Here is a 14308-nt window from a genome sequence, read left to right as displayed (position 1 = left end):
ACTTTTGTCACACATTGGAGAAGCAACACAGGAGTGTGTTGAATGATGCAAAGAAACAGCACTCATCAACCCAACCCAAACATGAAGCCATCCTCCACCCCTGAGTTTTGGCCACAACTGAATAAAGGGTGGAGTCTACTCACTGTCTCAGTAGTCCATCCTGCCTCATGGCTTGCTCAGCCTTCCCTCAGGCCCTTCTCCCCACATCATGCCTGGGTACCACAGAAGGGGCCACCACTTGCCTTTCTCAGTGAGATCAAACCCTTCCCAGAGTGCACAGTGCTCAGGCAAGCACCACCAGCCTCTCACACAAATTCAGTGATGTTAGAAAGATGACAGACCTCCAAACAAGATCTCGGTCCTGGTTAACCACAATCCCATCGGGACAGACATGGGGGCAAAGCCTTGAAGTCCACAGCCCCTCCATGGCACTTCTTCCCCACCTCAGTCCCCACTGTCATCAGAGAGGCACAAAACACAGGTCTAAGAAAGCAAAGCAGCAGCCTATGATGCACTAGCCATTACATGATGAACAAGGAAACCCACTCCCACCATTTTCAATTATGAGACCCTTTTTTAGTTTTCTGTGGGTCATCCCAAGAGAGCGGGGATGATCTCCTTGGACGGAGGAAGTTAAGCTCAAATGCCCTGCATCCACTTTTAACAGAACTTGTTTGCAGCACTTAACTGCAAGAAAGTCGCAATTAATTGTGCTACAGTATCAGTGAACACACTGGTTACATCATTAGAGTCCATTATTTTCCCTCCAAGACATTACATTACTACATTATTGATGCAACAATCCAGTGTAATGAAGTGGTGCTTTGCATTCTTCTTTCTGCTTTACACCAAGTTCACAGCACTATAGCCCTGATGCCAAATTCAGTGGTTTTGTTGTTTGGTTGGTTGGGTTTTTTTCCCAGTAGGTCAAAAATTCCAGTTAACCTAAAAAACAGCTGCAAAAAAAGTTAAAACACCTGTCCTAATCACATGCAAAGGCTTGGGTTTCAGTTTGATACAACTTAAAATTACAGCTATTTCTAAATATTCTACTTCAACTGTGAATATTTTTACTTCATCTGGACAGACTATTTTCAGAAAGGCATTCGAGAGAGATTATGCCAGAAAGCAGTAAATTAGCAAGCAAGCAGCTTACATAAATACTGAACTTCTTTGAAGTTAAGGGGAAAGAAAAGGAGCTGTATCCAGAAGGTCACCACTCCTAACGAAGAGAGCACATATGAAACCTATGGAAGGAAGATTTGCCCATGCCAAAATTGCAAACGAAAACCTAGAGAAGTTATCATGAAAGGAGCTCAGAACAGCGAGCTCTTATCCACAGGACTACTGAAAGGAATAAAGTTTATTCGTGGGATACTGCAGGAAGTAGCCTCAGTTTATAGAGTGCCCATCAGCAGCAAATGGCTGTCAGGGCAGGAACACCCACCACATCTTCCAGAATGCCTGGGAAAGCTGTCCAAGGCATCTGGAAAAAGCAAAGCTTTGGCTAAAACATGAACCAGTACTTCCACTGCAATTATTAAGACGGAGTATTAATATAATCTTTAGAAACAGTCTCCATGTGCATAATCCCAGCACGTTGTTTCCCAATCACTCCATGCAGCATACAGCTCCACAAACCCCCAATACACGTTGTGAAAAAAAGAGTTACTTTATATTTACTCCTTCAGTGTTGCATCCTGGCTCTCTGCAAAAAATTCAGCAGCTGCTCAGTTCCCACTTTGCCACTCACTCCCTTGCATGGTGCAATCATAGCTTCTCCCTGGGTGCCTTCTTTCTGGGCCAAATAACACCACTCCAGTTGACTATAACCACAGTGAAACAGTCCCCTTGGGGGCCCCCAAATTTCATTATCTTTTCCACTATTTGTTCTGTTCTTTCTGGAAATCAGGCTACTAAAACTGAACAAATTACTCCAGGCTCAGAGGATGCAGGGTACTGAACTGTTCTCATTTTTCCTTATGCTGTGGCCAACATTCACGTGTTTAAATATCAACAACTATTTCAGCATGTATGCAATGCCAGCAGCACTACAAATCTTCACAGGCACAAAGATCAGAACTCATCCCAGTGATGGTCCTCAAGTCACAGTCAAGGGAGGGAGTAAACTAATAAGTCCTCATTTTCCTAACCCCTCTTCCCTCTAAATGCTGTTCTTGCTCCCAAAAAGGATGTTTTCTCCAGAGGCTCATCCAACTCAGACTCTATCACACCACAGAATGTGTGAATCCCAACCCTAAAGACCCCAGTGTGCCCACACCACTCCATACCACTCCAGACAGGAATGTCTTGCCAGCACTGTCAGAAGTATGCAACGTGGATTGTGCAAGCAATCAATGGTACAGGTCTAAATCTGCTCAGCAGCCAGTTTTGTAGCCAGTTTCACAGTTTGGGTGTGTTTGCACTGTTTGCAGGAGGAGCAGCTATTAAGCAGGCAGCAGCACTCCAGGTAAACTCCAGGGAGTCCCAAAGCATAGCCCTAGGCTGGGCAAATCAGAGCTGTCTAATCTCAAGGTGACAAAGGTAGGGGTAAGGGTTACAGGATGACATCCAAAACAAAACCTTGCCTTGGCTGTGCCTTCTCCCTCCAAATGAAAGAAGTCACCCGCAATAGTGGCTGACGCCTTAGCGTCCAAGGCCAGCCCAAAACCTTAGAAAACACTTTATGACTCACCAGCTCCTGCCTCACACCTCATGAAGTCTGTAATTAGAACCTCACAAGCCCTGATAAGGCAGTGTTCTTCCATCCATCTGATAACTTCGAGTCTCTCCACAACCTCAAGCTCCATCTCATGCCTTTCTCTCCCCATGACATCCCTGGTCAGCAGAGAGGAGGCAGAGTCGGCAGACATCAGCATCCCCATCTGCTCTGGTGGTTTGAGGGCTCTCATCACCACAGGTCTCCTTATAAAACCTGCCAATTATCCCACGCATATGCAGTTTCTATGTGCTGAAGAGAGGTGACAGCCCATATCCTTCCTGAAGATCAATTAGACTATCTGTACGCTTAAGGGAGAATAAGCTTTGGCTAGGGTATTTTTCTCTTGTTGCATTTAATCTTGCTTTAGAAGCATTCAGCCACCACATTTTAACTGCTGATGCATGTCAGACAGACAGCGTCACCGACTCACTTATCTTGGCTCCCAGCTTTCTGCTGCGAGAACATTGCTACCTAAGTTCGGCATCCTCTACATTATACAGGTGTTTATCTCATTCCTACATTTAAACCTGTAAAACATTTGAAACTATTCCTCCTTGTCTTAGCCATCGTTTACTAAACATGCTCTTTAAGATGGAAGCAAGGCGTCGTATGCATTCACGCAGGCAGGAACTTTTCATTAAAAATAGTCCACACGTTACTGGTGTCTGCCCCTGGACTCTCTCAGCTTGCAAAACTGTTTTCACTCTCTGAAAACATTTGATGCATAAGTCAATCCTTTTGTGAGCACATTGTATAATGAAGACCTATTAACAGGTAAAGCACAACAGCAAAGCAACAGCACGTCCTAACTACTGAGGGACAGCTATGTTTGGGATTGGGGGTTTTTCCATGCATATTTTGAAACTCCTGCTTCTTACTGAGAGCATGTCAGATAATTAAACTGAACATCTTATTTTTAAAATCTAATTTACTTTTGAAATCCTATACTGCTGGACTATTTTTAGTATTTTTCTTATGTGGGCCAGCGGAAATAGGCTAGCCAGGTAGCACAGGGCCTCACAGGCTGCGCTGAGCAGTCTTTAAAGCTGAACACCATTAATCAGTAAAACAGTGGGAAAAAATCCTTTCAAATTAGGAATAACTATCTGCACTGAAGTACTGATATTCATCTTCAATTTTGGAAGAGCTTATCTTAAGAAAAACTAAATCTGGGCCTACAGCTTTGACTCAGGAGTTTCTTTAATTTGTTACCAAATGCAAGAGCTTATCCTGGTGTTTGACAGGCTGTCCTTACCACCAAAATCACTGGGAATGTTGCCCAAGCAAGGACTACAGGAATGAGTTTACCAGTACCTTTGGAACACCTTGTATCATACATTGCTCTGCACAAAATGTACGCTAGAGAAAATAACAGAAGTAGCACAAAGATACTTTTTCTGAAGTATTGAGTTTTGTGATCCTTATTTTATAAGCATCAAGGGAAACAGCAGCATCAGAGATAGCTGCACCTAGACCCTAGCAGTGGTCTTTCCATTCTGCAACCCAGAGTAAAATAATCTACTATCCAGACTTACAGTGAATGATTCAGTCAAGCTAATTTCTGTGATATGCTGGCATACAAAGAAAAGCCCCTGAATTACAGAAAATAAATCTTCTTAGCATTCTCCACAAAAAAGCATCTCAGTAGGTACCCAAAATTACTCCAACCTCTCAAATCTCTCATTTCTGCTGGCAGCACTTCCCACTGAAGGGCTGGGGGTCCAGAATCAGTTCCTAGGCATCTGGTCCACCTCCCTGGCAGCAGCTTGCCTTGCTGTCAGCCACTTTCACTGCTTATAGGTGACAGAGAAGTGAAGATGCTTCATCTGGGGCAAAGGACCTGCAGTGTGAGGAGTACATATGGCCCACAGCCCCACAATCTCTATTTTTTCAAACCCCTGCCAAGTAACATCCCAGAGAGGGGATTGCAAGACTTGCTCAGCTCTTTGCAAGAAAAAGCACTCCTCGTTCACAGCCAAACACAATACATAAAAGCAAAGGCACTACAGCCCAACAGTGTTTATCCAAAGCTACCACAGGGCCAGAGAAACTGCAGAACACTGCGGGATGCAAAGTTTCCTTCAATAATTTGACCGACTCGAAAATGCAAATGCATTCACCATACCTCTGCTGCAACCCTGGCCCTGTTCACTTCCCCCACCTGGGAGCAATATTTCACAGCAGCGAAATTTAAAAACAGGGTGGTTTTATTAATTTTAAAGCCTCAGACTCTTGCAGGCCCAGGTGCTACTCCACAGCACTTGAGGACAGAAATTGCATCCTTGAAGAGGCCTCTTCTCTAATCTTCTCGGGGGTTCCTGTTCTGCTCACTCACCAGCCTGTCCCAAAACCTTTATGGCTGCGTGAAGTCCATGTGCTGTTCACATGAGCAAGATCTATCCACATAAGAGCTCTGGAAAAGCCACGTAAGGCTGTGAATTTGCTGACCCAGAGGTATTACCAGTCCCTCACAGCTCAGCTGCAACGCCTCCGTGTGCTCCTATCTCCTGGCGAGCATCCCGGCCTCCCACACATCCTGCAGCACTGATCCCTCCCTGCACTTTCACTTTCAGCTGCCTTACCACACCAGAGAAAGAGCTTATACCTGTCTCCTGTGCTTCCATGTATCTTCTGAAGGATCAACATCCATCCCTGCCTTAAGCACAACAGTCAGGAGAACCCAGTCCCCAAGCATGGCACCAGCGAAGTCCCCACCAGGCAGACCTGTCAGACCCACTGACAAGTCAGCCACACACCACCAACGCAGGGGGATTTACACCAGGTTTAACACAGTGCTTTTAAATGGCCTTGAACCAACTGGGGTGAACAAGTCCTTCCTCCCTTATCCACCTCTGCCAGCTTGATTCATATCAGGGGAACAATCACCCATCCTGAGGTCTGTTGGTACATGGGGTCTAATTTTCTTCCTGTTCCTTATTACCAATTCAGTATTGTTTAAATCGAGTCAAAGTCAATTTCTTTTCCTTATCAGTGATGAGCCAAGATAATCACCGTGGGAAAATTCAAGTGTCCTGAGCACCATTTCAGCTGGTCCATGTAGTTACTGCAGGATGCCAACAGCCCTCTTACCATATTATAAAACCTCCTGGGTTGTTTCCAGGAATGATTACACCAAAAAGTGGTACTGCTTACTATGAATTCAGCCTAGAAATCAAGGAAGAGAATAAAATACCATCAAGATAACAGGCACCTCTTCAACAGAGCCCAAGAAACGGTCATGTCCTGTAACTTTTTCCATGCTGTACAACTTTTTCCTCACCCACAAACTGCCATGGTAAGGATCAAAAGCATCAGTTCAGCATATCAGGTTAAATTAATTAAAATAATTGAGACAAGCCTCAGTAAGGTGTCAGCACAAGTGCCTGTGCCCCATCCATGCTGCTGAACTGATCCACATCAACAATGGTTCCTTGTTCTTCAGCTGCTCCCAGAAACATGCCCCTTACTCCTGCTGTCAGAATGAGCTGACAGCTGCCTTCTCACTGACTCATTTCACCTGACCAACAGCCTCCTCTCTTCTGCTTCTACAGGGGAGAGATGCAGCCTCCTGGCCTAATCTGATGGCCAAGAGTGACTGGCCATCAGACTGTATCTCCTCACAGCCCACAACAGCAGGATTGCTATATTACCTTCTGGGAAAAATGGGAAGCTTACGTGCTGCCAGACAAATGTGGTCACTGATAGAAACTCTTTGTTGCAGGAAATCCCTGAAAGTGAGGATGGACCAAGAGCCCCATGTGAGGCTTCAGCAGGCATAGTCCTTTATAGTGTCCGTGGTCTTTTCCAGGCTGCCCAACTGAACACCTCTGGAGAGGTAAACAAAAGTTAAGCTGGCCATACAAGCCGTGGGGTCATTTTGACTTCATCTGTACATCTTTTAAAACCTTTGAAATACTTACCAGATGAATAACAATTACAATTACTGATTTATATGGGTATGGTGCAATATGTTTTCAGTCAGGAAGTAGACAAGGACAAGAGCAAAAAAAGAAAGCAATCCCTACTTTTTCCTTATGCCTTGCTGAAGCATCCTATGCTCTGGACAAAAGAAAACATCCTGCAGACAAAGCCATGAGTGGGAGTGCTGGGATGGAGGGACTGGCGGGACAGCACCACTGCTGAGGCTGGACAAGACAGCCCCCCCGGGAGACAGAGAAAGGCAGCAGGAAAACACTGAAACTAGGATGAGACTGGGAAAGTGAACAGGCACTGATGCACACAACGAAGATCATACAACAGGTTTGGGAGATGAAAGCATTGGAAAAAATCAGCTACAGGAAACAGCTCCCTCTTCCTCTGGTGTCATCTAATCAAGCAGGGCTATCTCCTTTCACACCTTAATAGGGGAAAGCTGAGAGGAAGACCATAAAGTTTTTCTTCCAACTTCTAAGCTAGGAGAACCCAGTCCCTGACCAGAACAAGGAAGAAAAGGTTCAGGCAGTAGATGTCCCCAGCCACTGCATTACTGGGTATTTACTCTGGACAACATCGAAGATTAATGACTGATTACCATCTGCTTGGTATGTCATGCACTTCAGAAACACCAACACACTAAGTGTGGTGTCTTTTTCATTTATATTAACTTTGAGCAGTGACAGAAGAAAGAGCATTTGCAGTAGCATTAGGAAAAGGACCAAAGTTGTCCCTTATGCTCACCTGTGCCTTTTGTCATCAGGCTCACAGGACAGCTGAAAGACTACATGAAGCCTGTCAGCATTCAGCAAAGAAGCCAGGAACCCAATATACTGCTAAAATTACACTGTTATTCTCCTAACACGCTCCTTATACACACAATGACATTTCCCAACCATTATTCCAAAACCTCATTTACATCAGAAACTAAGCAATGTAGCTGCAGCCCAAAAACTCCCTGGCGTGGCCAAGGCTATAAATGCTATTAAGGTACTTTCCAACATGACAAAGAGAATAATCATATTGCAAACATCAGCTTTATGATTATTCTGGGTGCTTCTAGAATAACCATTTCTAGGATTTTTATTTTTTTTTTAATGTTATACTCATAACTGAAACAATTATATGAATCGAAACATCCAGAGGGAAACAAACATTCATCAGCCAGTCAGTCAAACCTCAACCTCCCAGTGGGTCTCTATTTCCCAATCCCAACACTGCTCCTTCTCAAGGTATCCTCTCAAGGCAACAGAGGTCTTCAACAAGCTGATTATCCTTCTGTCCCGCTTCTGCCAACACCAGCTGTTCAAGCAACTCACCCCATTACAGAGAAGGAACACAGTTTTCCCACTGCCATCCCAGCTCACCAGCATCAGCGGCCACAAATCACAAACAGGCACAACCTGCTGCAGTTTGGAGCAGGGAGGGAACAAATTCTCAACCTGTTCAGAGAGGTTGTGGAAGTTTGCTTGGGAGGTTAACAGATAAGAGAATCAAGTAAAAAATACACATCATTTGTTGCACCACCACTTATGTCAACGTCTTGGCAAGGGATTCAAGTGCCCTGGAACAGATGAGAAAAATGTTAATAGCAAAGACCTCCAAGTATAACATACTGGTGCATATAAGAAACTTGAACTGTATTCCTTTTTTATTTTCTTACTAGCAAAAACTATGATTGCAATATAATGGGGGGAAAGGATATTCTTGAAATCACAGTTTAAACAAAGCCCAAGAAGAAGACATAAAATTTCATTTCATGAACAAATATTCCTCTATCATCATCGCTGAAATAAGTTTTAGATTGATTTTTACATTGCCCCTAAAGCCACAATGGCATCCTGAATGGTACAATTACAACAAGAAAGCAGAGAAGTAACAGGTAACAGTATGCTCTCCAGTAAAAGAAGGGTATGGTCTCTATACACACACACACACATATGTATACATATGTTTCAAAACTTAAAAACATTTACTGATTTGGTTAAGCTGTGCTAATATATTGGTATTGCTCATTTGCTCAGAGTCCCTGAAGTTCGCCTGGATTAGAAGAGGTTGAAGTTAAACTGAGGTTAGCTGACACGTGTCAGCCAAGCCAGACCTAATCCTGGGTTTCTTACTAGTTGTTGTGTCTTCTTCTCTAAATAATATTAAGAAGGGGAAGAAACCACAGTGACACAGTTGGGTTCCAAATAACTATTTTTAGAAACTGTACACAAACAGACAAGGCAGAGTTGTGCATGCTGGCTGCTCCACAGAAGATTCCTCCCCATGATCCCCACCTCCCTGTCTGTGCCCCTCCAGACCTCTGCCCTTCCCACCATGAGTCCTGCCACATAAGATAAGGAGACTCCTAAGACTGAGACAGGAAAAACCCATTTTCTTAACTCCAAGTGTTGTCTAATCCATTCCTCCTCCTGGTAAAAAAGGACCTTCATAATACAGTGTAGGTGACTTTGTGCTACTTGGACTTGCCATTTCCTGTTAAAACAACATAAATGGACTTACTCCTGTGATTGGCACTGAATCCAAGACCTGTGGAAACTCCCCATTCATTTCAAAGCAATTCTTGGATCTGGCCTAAAAGTAAGAGTTTGATAAGCAATAAAGAAACTAAAATAATATTGCTTAAACCACAGAGGTGCCAGCTTTTACTGCCTTTCATTGAGCACATAGTATTTTGCTCCCACTGTTCCAAGGGAAATAACACTCTGTGCAACTGTTATAGGATGTAAAACGTGTACTGTGCTGTTCAGACGGAGCTCGTAATTGAAACATTTAAGTGTCAGTGAAATCCCAAACGTGAAGTTTTTAATTTTCATTCAACCATGATGTTAAAATTTGGGAGGGGGGGGAGGGAGTGGAGTGTAAATTAGTACCTCAGAGTGCTTTTAAGGTCTATTCTTTAAGATATAATAATTGGAAAGATAAGCTCAGTCAATATGCCAGCAGCTGATGGCATACTCCAGCGGATTGCTGCCATGGCACTGCCTGCTTCTCCTTTGTCACCCCTATTCCTTGTCCCACACAAGAGGTTATCAAGAGGTTTATCAAGGAGATGTGTCCTGCTGCCTGCAACACTACCTTCATCCAGAGGCTTTCGACCCTACAAGAGGAATGAGCAGGCTCCTGTTGGAGAGCAGGGCTCCCGTTGAGGCAGTTGTACAAGTTCAGGCCAGATGTACCCAAAAGAAGACCCACAGGCTCAAGGGCCCATGGAAAGAACGAGCTCAGACATCTTTATCAGAAGGAGCATGACCATCATTTACAGGAAGGAGAAGGTTATCTTGCAATACTGTTCTTATTCAGCAGCTTCCCAGATGACCGAGTATGACATCAGGCTGAAAAACCTCATCTGAAACCACTAAACACTCTCCACAGCTTACAAGGAAGCCCTGAAAGGCTGGTTTGTGTCTTGCAGATTCTCAGACCATCTTCCCCAACACTCGTGTTCACAGACTGTATTAAAGCAATCTTGAACTACATCACGTGCAAACTCATGTTCCTCACATACTTGCATCCCATGACCTTCACGGGTTGCCTGTTTCACTGTCTGGGTGGACTTTAAGGTGCTGGATTTAGCCTGGAAAATTATTAAAGGTTTGACATTTGCCTCCCAGAGAGACAGCACCTCTCCCCCCAGAAACCTGCCTGCAGACAAGGTACTGCTAGGGAATCTGCTTTTGCACTGCTTTCCATCCCCCACCTTCACTCAACTCATACCAGCCACGGTACCTCCAGAAAGGACCCACCATCACTTCTCGTTCACACCTGATGGACCAAACACACTGATTTCAGTGCTTGCACTGTGTTCACATGCCACCTAGCTGGGCAATGACATCCCAATTTACTGAACCTCCAGAGTACAAGACCTGTCTCTTCTCCTGGAGTAGATAGATGTGAGAAGTCTGTTACCTATTAAGTTGCGTTATCATGGTGTTTCAAGTACTGAGTACAGAGGAAGGATGAGCTTGTGGTTAAGCCACTATACTGAGATGTAGCTTCCAGCAGTCCAAGCCTCCTACCACAGACTGCCCCAATGATTTCAAGCAGGTCAAATAATCTCTCACATCAGACTTCCCCACCTTTTTTAAGTGCCTGAGAAGGAAACATTTGCAACTAACCAGGGAGCACTCAAGACATCAAAATGGTGAGGACTATATAAACAGATATATATCTCACTGGTGAAGAAACAGGCTGGTGTGTTTGAAGGTTTCTAATGGCTGGTTTAGTTGCCATGAAAGTACTTAAGAGCATGCAACACGCCCTTGGATTAAATCTAAATAAACATAAACAGCAGTAAAAAATGGCCTGGCTCTTGCTTGCACCTGTAACTCTAAATATATTTAACAGGATGCCAAACTTCATTGTATAAGATGATAAAAAGCAAAACAACATTACAGTCATTTGCATGAGAAGCAGGGAGATACAAGGAGAGAGGCAAAACAAAATGGACAACTTGCTAGAGTCTGATTCAAAAATTTTAAAAAATGCTATTTGCTCGAGTCACGACTAAGCTCCAAGGAGATTCATGGCAGGTAAAGCTACAACAAAATGGAGATGAAAACTGTGTATTGAGTCCCTAGAAGTGAGATAAATGAGGGTCAGAATGAAGTTCATTTAAATCCACTGAGCTGATACAGAGGGAGTTAGAGAGAGCCGCAAAACAAAATGAAAGGCTCAGTAGGAGCCTGCACAGCCAGTGCTGCAATGTCAGAAACGCAACACAGTGCCATCTGAAACCTACAGGCACAGTAGCAGGACTCAAGGAAAAAAACAACGGTGGCACTCCTTGGGAAGCCATGCCTGCCTGCGACAGCGCTGGAATAACATGCGAGGGTCCCGCAACACAAGCCCCCGATTGCGGATGCGTTTGGAGGGGAGGTTCAGCGAAGCCTCTGGGGAGGACATCCACTGCTGGGGTAAAACCACCAGAGGAATATAACGAAACCACGTCTATTTACACCAGGGAGAAGGATCTGCCCTTTTCTTTCGCTCCCACTTGACATCCTCCTTTGGGTCTCTTATGGCATAGAAGGTGTCTTAAGACAATAGATAATTAGCTGTAATGCATCCTCTGTGGCTATAACAACTTAACAAGGCTTATCTGTAGACGTGATCTAAGCTTCCAGTTATCCTTGTTCTCCCAGTTTCCTTCCTCTCCCCTTCTCCAGTATTTGCATCTCAGCTTGACAGGTATTTTGAATTTAAGCTTAATAAAAGTGTTTGCATGTGCCTGTGCACGCTTATGAGAAGGTAAGGAATAAAACCACCCGATTTTAACTCTGTCTGCCCGAGACTAGGCTCGTTCCATTTTCCCTTCCCTGACAAACAGAGGGAGCTGAAACAAGAAACGTCAACTTTGGAATGCTGCTCTACCGAAAGATAACTTATTAAAAATATTGGACTCTTCGCTTAAAAAGCGAAGGGAAAAAATGTCCAGGAAGTTGATGCATCACCGTGTTGCATCTGTGTCAGGCTCTGGGTAAACATGCAGCAACATGAATGAAATCTGTCCAGAAAGACTGCATTTCAGCGCCAACCACGCAATCGCTGGCCAAACCACTGCATATGTAACAAAGTTTGATCTCGCCTGCGAGCGCTCAGCTGCGCTTCTGCCGCTTCCTGTGGAAAACTGAAGCTCTGAACCACTGTCTCTCACCCAGCCCTCGCCGGCACGCCGGCCAGCTGCCCCCTAAACCCACACGCATCCCTCCGCGGCGGGCGGGCGGGCAGCCCCGGCAGAGCCAGGCGGGGGATGCTCGGCAGCTCCCCTCCATCCTGCCCGCGTCGGGCACCGCCGTGCAGGGGCAGCCGCGCCGCGGTGCCCGCTCCTGCCTCCGCGGCCACCCCATCCCCGGCGGCAGGTGCGGCAGCGGGGCCCGCCCAGCGCCCGGGGGCCCGCCCGGCGCAACAGGTGGTCGGTGGCGCCCGGTCCCGCCCGGCGGCCGCACTCACTCACCGCTGGCATTCTTTCCGCAGATGAGGTGCTGGTAGGGCTGCAGCAAGCCCCAGAGCTCGGGGTCGTTGTTGACCGTCTGCTCCAGCGCCTCCAGGGTGAAGCGGGGCGCCTCGCCGCCCTCCTTCTCCTTCTCGGCCGGGGCGGCGGCGGCGGCGGCCGGAGGGCGGCCGGGCGGCGGGAGCGGGGCGGCAGGGCCGGCCAGGACCCGCGCGTGGATGTCGCGGAACAGGCTCTCGGTGCCCGCCGTGAGGTAGATGGCGGCGTGCTCGTGGATGCGCAGGGCCACGCGGCTGTCCACCATCCAGCGGTAGAACTTGCCCACGGAGAAGGCCAGTCCGCACCGGGCCGACTTGCCGCGGCTGAAGCGGTCGCCGCCGCTGCTGCTCATGTTGTAGAGGGAGAGGGCGCCCAGGGCGGCCGCCGTGCAGCGGGCCGCCAACGTCCAGCCCAGGACGATCTCCATGGCGCTCCGCACCTCGTGCTTGGTGCACTTGGCGAAGCGGAGGCTCAGCCGCTGCGCCTCCCGGGCGATGCGCACCAGCGCCCGGCTCACCAGCGTCGAGAGCCGCGCCGCCGCATCCCGGCTCCCGGGGCTGGCGGCGCCCGGCGCCCGCGGCTCCCGGCGCGGCGGCGGCGGCAGCAGCAGTGCCTCCACCTCCTCCAGGCTCCAGGGGACCTCCTCAAGGTCGGGCAGGAGCCGGGAGCACTGCTGCCCCGCGCAGTCCAGCACCTCGGAGTCTTCCGCTAGGACGGTGTTGACGGTGTCGAAGCTGTTGTGCCGACTGTGCATGGAGTCAGTTAGGTGCGGCCAGCAGCTTCCTCCATAGGGGTACGCGGGGTGCGAATCCGAGCAGCACAGCGACAAGTTGGAGGAGCGCACCGAGTCCGCCGCGCCACCATACCCGGAGTCCAGCGTCAGGTCTTCCAGCGTCCTCACCGCCGTCTTACCTCTCCGGGCCATCGCCGCACTTCATGCTGCACCCGCGGGACCCGGGCGGGGAGCGGCTCACGGGAACGCGGGGGGGGGGACAGACCAGCGAGGGGAGGCGGCGTGACCCGCCGGCCGCTTCGCTTCGCCCCGTTCCGCCAGACGGCAGCGAAGCGGCGGTGCTGCTCTGCTGCTGCCGCCGGCCGAGCCCCGCTCCCGGCCCGGCTCCCGCTCGCACTCCGGCTCCTGCACTGCGCCGCCGGCCCGACACCGCAGCGCAGCGCCGGCCAGCGGCGGGGAGGGCGGGGCTATGCAAAGCGCCGCCGGCTCGCAGCCAATGGGGCGGTGTGGGGGCGGGGACATGCAAAGCACAGCGCCCGGCAGCCAATCGGACTGCGCCCTGCCGGCCGCCCCGCCCCTCGGCTCCGCGGGGCCGCGCGGGCCGCGAGGGGGCGCGGCCCCGTCCGGCGCGTCCCGCGGGGGCTGCGGGTCCGCGGGCAGCGCCCCGGGGTGGGACTGTGCGCGCTCCGGAGCGGGGGTACGGCACTCCGGCCCTGGCCCCGCCGGCAGCCGGAGGAGCGCGGCCAGCCGTGTCCCCACGTACCGCGTCCTATGTCCCCGCGTCTGGAAAGAGCACGGTGTGAAGCACGTCTCTGTTAGATCTCCCCGCCGTTCCTCACGCGCGCGAACTGGAGTCCCGCTCTAGCCCGCACTGGGTTTTCACACTAGTAGATCCCTGATGTCGCTATAAACAAATGACAGG

General features: G+C 48.5%; 1 protein-coding gene across 6 annotated transcripts in view; it reads right to left on the bottom strand.

Moving 5' to 3' along the window:
* Positions 1–13819, bottom strand: part of ABTB3 (ankyrin repeat and BTB domain containing 3) — a 183377-nt gene extending 169558 nt beyond the window's left edge. For 2 of the 6 annotated variants that reach the window (XM_064654897.1, XM_064654896.1), the window contains exon 1: positions 12618–13818. In XM_064654897.1, coding sequence (XP_064510967.1) covers positions 12618–13578 — 961 coding nt within the window. In that variant the 5' untranslated portion in view covers positions 13579–13818. Of the gene's footprint in view, positions 1–12617 lie in introns of all 6 variants that reach the window. The other 4 variants (XM_064654895.1, XM_064654892.1, XM_064654894.1 and 1 more) reach the window with 3 other exon arrangements.
* Between the last annotated feature and the right edge of the window lie 489 nt (positions 13820–14308).

Source organism: Pseudopipra pipra, chromosome 5 (assembly GCF_036250125.1).
Source record: "Pseudopipra pipra isolate bDixPip1 chromosome 5, bDixPip1.hap1, whole genome shotgun sequence".
Taxonomy (NCBI): domain Eukaryota; kingdom Metazoa; phylum Chordata; class Aves; order Passeriformes; family Pipridae; genus Pseudopipra; species Pseudopipra pipra.
Note: the sequence above shows the minus strand (reverse complement) of the source record. Positions and strands in the feature narration are given on the sequence as shown.